At 38.0% G+C, this 6,781-nt stretch overlaps 1 protein-coding gene across 2 annotated transcripts; it reads left to right on the top strand.

Moving 5' to 3' along the window:
- Positions 1-2,852: 2,852 nt before the first annotated feature.
- gfi1b (growth factor independent 1B transcription repressor) lies at positions 2,853-6,781 on the top strand. Of its 2 annotated transcripts, XM_026298215.1 has the most exons (8): positions 2,853-3,006; positions 3,139-3,240; positions 3,674-3,774; positions 4,055-4,234; positions 4,329-4,558; positions 4,777-4,914; positions 5,720-5,885; positions 6,263-6,781. In XM_026298215.1, the coding sequence occupies exons 3-8, from the start codon at positions 3,681-3,683 to the stop codon at positions 6,439-6,441; spliced, it is 987 nt and encodes a 328-aa protein (XP_026154000.1). In that variant the 5' UTR covers positions 2,853-3,006; positions 3,139-3,240; positions 3,674-3,680; the 3' UTR covers positions 6,442-6,781. The 2 variants fall into 2 exon arrangements, with proteins under 2 accessions (XP_026154000.1, XP_026153999.1); XM_026298214.2 differs by lacking the exon at positions 2,853-3,006 and having other exon boundaries at positions 3,027-3,240.

Genomic DNA, 6,781 nt, shown 5'->3' with positions numbered 1-6,781 from the left:
TGAGTCAATTAGAGGAAACAAAGACCGATATTGAGTCAATAAGAGGAAATATAGATCGATATTGAGTCAATTAGAGGAAACAAAGACCGATATTGAGTCAATAAGAGGAAATAAATATCAACATTGTGCCAGTGAGAGGAAATAAAGATCGATATAGGGCCAGTCAGAGGAAATAAAGGTCGATAGTGGGTCAAAGTTTCAGGTATCAATTGTATTAATTATGACACAGTTACCCCTGAATTTTTACTTAAAGGGAACAAATTTTAACTTAAATTCAGATCAAAGGTCAAACTTTTCTCTCAGGTGTTTTACTACTGAATATTTCTAATTGTACCATAACATCTCCTAACATAGTTTGTCTTCACACTTAGACCTCTATACAATCAATACTAATATTAGAGCCATTATCTGACAATATGTAACTGGATTTGATGACAGTTCAGTGGAAAGTTAACAACATAATTCTATAGTTGCATTAGACCAGGTTAAATTTAACTCTCACTGTACAAGGGCCAGTTTTAACTGCAGTCCAGCATCTAACCAGAACATGCAAATAACAAGATAATTTATGACATGCACATGCAGAAGGCTGAATGTAATACATGCTCCATCGATGGGCAGTGGAATAACATGAGCAGCTTTTTCAGACTGTAGAGTGTACAGGCATATGAAAACTGCAGTTTGTCTGCTTTCTTTTTTATTTCTGTATAAACCAAAAGTGAGCAGGCTCCCATTCGAATAGCATCAAAAAAGATAAATGAAATTGTTCCACCTTCCAAACATATTAGTTTTTAGCTGAAGTGAAGAATATTTAGTCTTATGTGCAATTAAAAACAAACTAGTTAAATAGATTAGATCAAGAAAAACACATTGCAACACAAGGAAAGTGATTGCACCCAAGAAACAAGCCTGTGAGACTTCACGAAGATGGGAAAAGGAACAGGAGCATCAGTAGCTGCCGAGCTTATGTTGAATGCAGTTGCAGCAGGGATTAGGAGGTCCAGGCAGACCTACTATTAACAGGAGGTGCAGAGGCTGTACTTGAAAGATGATGCTACACAGTTCACGACATACACAACCTTGCTTTGTGAACCAGATGGGTGAGTGCTTGTGATTCAGCACAAGGATTACCTGTGGAAATGAGTGTTTCAGTGACTGACCTGAAATATTGTTCACAAAATGTCAGAAAACTGCAAGATTAAAACTCACCAAAGGACATGGCAGAGGGCGAAAATGCAGACAAGAAAACAACCACACACTTGTGGCCAGGTATGTTCCTTGAGTTGAGTATTTTAAAGCAGCAGGCAGAGCAGAAAAACGTCTCCAGCTGGAAAGACTCATCTGTGAAGAACATTTTCACATAGATTTGTACAACACTGGTAACATCCACTCCCAGGAGGCTCAAGCCTGCAATCCAAAATGAGGACAGACATGCAAAACATTTAAAAAAGAAGAGACTCTCACAGATGGAGAGTGTTGCAGTAGGTTTTTTAAATGACTTTGCTTATAGTTGATTTAAATGTGTTTTTAATGTGTTTGTTCTTTCTCTCGCTGTATATTGCTGATGTGCAGTTACTGGTCCCACCAACCTTCAGTGTCTATTTGTTGTTTATTGTTGCTGTTCTTTTCTCTCTGCTCTATCCACTCACCCCAACCGGTCGAGGCAGATGGCCGCCCAAACTGAGCCCGGTTCTTCTGGAGGTTTTTTCTTCTGTTAAAGGGGGTTTTTCCTCTCCACTGTCACCAAGTGCTGCTCATAGGTTTTTGTAAAGTACCTTGAGATGTTGTTATTGTGATTTGTTGTTATACAAATAAACTGAATTGAATTGTTCATCATCTTCAGTGACCACTGCTGACATTGATCATGATCAAGCCATAATAAGTTAACACAAGCACTTCTTGTCAGATTTACCTTTGAATGATAAAATATTACAAATAAATGACTAATTCTTAATTTCTGATTTATAATATCTAGAGGACAATAACAGTCAAATCAGACTGCGGCGTTCCTTAAACAGTTTTAATCCATGGTTATGGCTGACTGAAGCTCCACATTAAACTTCATTTTCAAGTTGCTCTACTGAGAATTATTGTTGTTAGTTTGTTTTTTAACACATAGTCTAAAATATTTATTTGACATCTCCAGATTATAAACTCTAATTTAAAAATATGTGTTTTAAAAATACAATGTCCTAATGTTTCAAACTTTTACCAGTGAACAAATATAAATTTAAAGTCCCTAAAGTTGAATTCATGTCAAAAGTTACAGTACATATTTTGTCCACAAGATGTCACATTTAAGCTTCTCCACTCAAGTCTACGTCTTAACTCCTTAAAGTGTTTGTCGCCCGACAGACATGATGATTTTGAAACGGGATTTAAAAAGTTGACTATTTTTAAAACATACAAATATATTTTCCCATAAACTTAATTAATTTCCCTGTTTTATTAGTTTTTAATAATTGGCGTTGGTTTTCTCCTACGTGTGTGACACAAAATCATCAAGCAGAACCAAAAAACAAAAATCAGTCATGACACAATGTTTTAATGAACACACAGTCAACAATGCTAATCCCCCGGACTGGTTTGGTGTGTGTATCTTTGGAGGTGCTACAGTCTCATATGATCGTGTGGCCATTAAAATCTTACACCCAAAACAGACATACACTCCAATACTTCGAGTAAATCCCGTAAATCAAACATGCTGAGGTGGAAATATTTGGAAATATTTGCTTTATTTTGGATTTTTTTTGCGTCAAAATCGTTTATCTTAATTTAAAAGTTTGTTTTTATTTGAAATTTCTTTATAAAACCAGCGCAAGAAATTAAATACAAATAATTACTCCTTTAATTAAGGCTTTGAAATGCTCTCCTTGAAAAGTAAGCTATATTTATTAACATCAGTTTCAGCTTTGAATCAAGACGTCTTTTAGAGAACTGGGTGTTTTGTATAACTGTTCCAGACACGGCAGGGCTGTGTGTTTCTACGCAAATTTCCACCTGCAGGTTGGCCTTTTCATTGGTTGAAACCACAGTCAGATTCCCCTGCGAAATTATCTGATTGAAAATCAGGGAGGGGAGAGAAGAAAGAGCAACAAATGTGATGGTTTTACACTGCTTTGCTTTTCTGACTTTCAGGAAAGGATTTTGTGGCGCATTTTCGAGCCGATTCTCGTCCAGAGAAGAAGGAAATTATTTTAGCTGCTCGTTTGAGTTGGAGGGGAACCTGTTCAGTTAACGGTGAGTACCCGCTGCCTGGAAAATAAAAGCACAAACCGAGTTAAGCGAAACTTTTGCCGAGTTTTCCGCTTTTTCAGGAGTAAATTGTGAACGTGTCTAAAATGTGTAACATTTCGCTAGTTGAAGGGAAACATAAATTCTTTTCAACAAATTGCGCAGAAAGTTTTGATTATAACTTAATATATAATAATAATAATAATGATAGATATCATATAATAACCAATCTGAAGTTAAAGAAGACTCGCACAATTAAAAAAGTAAATTAGCGCACGGAAGATATAGTTAGATTTATGCGCTTACATTGTTCGTTATTACTAAATTTGACCTACTCACTACGTTTTCTTTTTTTGTTTTGTTTTGTTTGTTATAACAGCCAAACCATATTCCAAAACAAGATGTGTTATTTTGTCTCTAACGATTTTTTCTGGTGTAGGATCACCATGCCCCGGTCATTTCTGGTTAAAAACAAAAGGTGTGCGTCTTATAATATTCATCGATCATATGAAGAAGAGTCGAAGGCCCCGATATCTACAGGTGAGGCTCGGGGGGAAAAATCCTATTTAATCAGAATATATGAAAGAAGCCATGTGGTGGGGCCATCTGGGACAAAAAAATGCCTGGGCCAATTTCTCCTTCCAGCCCTGACAGTTGGACAATTACATGACTGTTGTCTACTTTTATTGCCTTTTATATCTGTGTTTTAAACATTTGCATGGATGATTTTTTTTCATATTTAAATAAAGATGTACATTCACTCTTCAGTGCCATTTTTATTTTTTAATTTAATTTAATTTTATTTTTTGTCAATTTGCAGATGTCCCACCAGAGGTTGAGAGCACAGACTCTTCAGACAGACCTCAGTCAGAAGGCCAGTCTCCCCCCACAGACCGCTGCTCACTTGGAAAAGAGGAAGCAGAGTCTAAATGTCCTTTACCTGTTCAGCCAGAGCCAACCAGACCTCCTGTGGCTCCTGCACAGCCATACTACCTAACTGGTGAGCTAAAAGTGCATCTATCTCCATCTTTTTCTGCTGCAGTATATCTTCAAATCAGAGAGGTAAAACAGGTTTCTTTTGTGTGCACACTCAGAGCCTCACATGGCAGAATTCCCTCCTTATTACAAGCCAACATATGCCTGGGAGCCGGTGCCGTCCTCCTACGAGCTTCGTCAGATGAGTTTCAGCCCCACAGTGCTGCAGCATGCCAGCAGCCTGTATGGCACCCACATCAGTCGTAGTCCACAGCCTCAGCAGCCTCTGGACTGCAGCACACACTACTCCCCCACCTCCAACACTTACCACTGTATCACCTGTGACAAGGTACACACAGCATGTTACCCACTGCTTGTTCAAGTTGTAGGCACATTTTTGATGAAAATTTTGATTTTAATATTTGTTGAGCAGTTTCAGATTTCCTGTGTGTGTGTATGCACACAGCATTTCTACTTCAAAGCAAAGGGCAAATATCAAATGTAGACAGGTTTTAGACTGGTTTCTCTTTGTCTGCAACATTCGTTAAAGGACAAAGTGTCTTTCAGGTGTTCTCAACGCCCCACGGACTGGAGGTTCATGTCAGGAGGTCACACAGCGGAACGAGGCCTTTTGGCTGCAGCATCTGCAGAAAAACCTTCGGTCATGCAGTCAGTTTGGAGCAGCACATGAATGTCCACTCTCAGGTACATCAGTGACCTAAAGACATAAAGAATGGTCAAAATCAGCACAGCCGAGACTCGGATGTTCAGACTTTTTAGTCCTATGTTTGGGTTCATATCCTTCCCATAATGCATCTCTTTTCATTAGACTCCTGACGGGTGGAGTTTGTGATGCAGGTTTTATGTTTAAAATGACGATGTTGACATCACTATAACACTATAATTATAACATTATAACACCAATGTACTCCAGTCAGTACAACTTTGGAAGTGAAATTAGGGGCCATCACTGCTAACAGTGTCAAATGTGATCACTTCTGAACTGGAAGAATTTCATGAATGGTCAACAGGACACAAAAACTCACAGCATCAGGTCATATAACTTATAATATAACATATATAACTGTTATAATATGACTAATCACAGCAAATAAGGATTTAAGGTTCTGACAGGGGTCTGAGAAGGGAGACTGAAATTATGATGTTACCAATTTACCTAAAGTTGATTACAAGAATAGTTAATTTCACTAAATCCCAGTTTTACAGGATATGAACAGAAATGAATTACTGGCTTTTACTACTGTTTTTGATACTGACTGGAGATTTCAATAATGTCACATAATATTTTTTCACAGATAATTTGCCCTGGTCACACTGAATTGTTTAAAGTGTGAAAAATCTTGAGGACAGCCACTAAATAGACTGTGTGGTGAAGTTATTTTATCAGCGGCTGTTTCCAAAACCAAGAATTTTTTATTTTGTAGTGCGGCTTTTCTTGCACGTTTGTTGAAACCTGTGTAACCCTTTCTGTGCTTCTGTGTCTGAGCAGGAAAAAAGCTTTGAGTGCAAAATGTGCGGCAAATCATTCAAGCGTTCCTCCACCCTCTCCACACACCTGCTCATACACTCAGACACCAGGCCTTACCCCTGCCAGTACTGCGGAAAGAGGTTCCACCAGAAGTCTGATATGAAGAAACACACGTACATTCACACTGGTAAATATGTCTGCTTATTTCATCTTGGACGGCTATTGTTTTTATAATACTAACAAAAACTAAACCTGTCTAAGGCGCTCCTTGATGTAAGTGTCTGCTTCCCAGGAGTAATATAACAGCTGATAAATCAGAAAAATAAACTTAAACAAATGTCCTGTTGATTTGCATAGCTGGTTTTCCTGCTTCACATAGAGCCCTGTGAAAAGAACTTGCCGCATTTGTTGCCAATAAATGTTTGACAAATCTGAACAATGCCAAGGTTCTTCACTCATGGATAATATTATTATAAAACATATGGCACCATTTTTGGTATGGATGACAGACCTGTTTACACAAATCATATGAGTGTATTTGGGTGTCTGTGTTTTATAATGCAGGTGAGAAGCCACACAAATGCCAAGTGTGTGGTAAGGCATTCAGTCAAAGCTCCAACCTGATCACTCACAGCCGGAAGCACACCGGCTTCAAACCGTTTGGGTGTGACATTTGTTCCAAGGGCTTCCAACGAAAAGTGGATCTCCGCAGGCACCACGAGAGCCAGCACGGTATGAAGTGAAGATGAAACCAACACAGGACCCTAACCCGAACAGTAGCATGTGTTTGTACGTATATCATAAACATCTATTACACATCTATTATTAAACCATCAACTCCTATTAATGTAACCTAGACATCTGCAATATTTTGGAGGCTCTTTACAGTAATAGGAAAGCTGTGAAATCTACTTACAGGAAGATGTATGAAGAAATTGAGTAGTTGAACCTGGCTAATATATTGAATGTGACTTAATATATTTAATTTAAAATATGCTTGTAAATTAGCCAGAGTCTCTATGTGTGCATTTCTCGAGCAGGAAAATCTTTGGATATTCTATTTCAATAAAGTGTAGTACAATA

The sequence above is a fragment of the Mastacembelus armatus genome, chromosome 12 (genome assembly GCF_900324485.2).
Source record: "Mastacembelus armatus chromosome 12, fMasArm1.2, whole genome shotgun sequence".
NCBI lineage: Eukaryota > Metazoa > Chordata > Actinopteri > Synbranchiformes > Mastacembelidae > Mastacembelus > Mastacembelus armatus.
Note: the sequence above shows the minus strand (reverse complement) of the source record. Positions and strands in the feature narration are given on the sequence as shown.

Coding starts and splice junctions, on each gene's coding strand:
- gfi1b (XM_026298215.1), top strand. CDS start 3,681: ATGCCCCGGTCATTTCTGGTTAAAAACAAAAGGTGTGCGTCTTATAAT. Junction 4,235..4,328: donor ACAGCCATACTACCTAACTG/GTGAGCTAAAAG, acceptor GTGCACACTCAG/AGCCTCACATGGCAGAATTC. Junction 5,886..6,262: donor ACACACGTACATTCACACTG/GTAAATATGTCT, acceptor TTTATAATGCAG/GTGAGAAGCCACACAAATGC.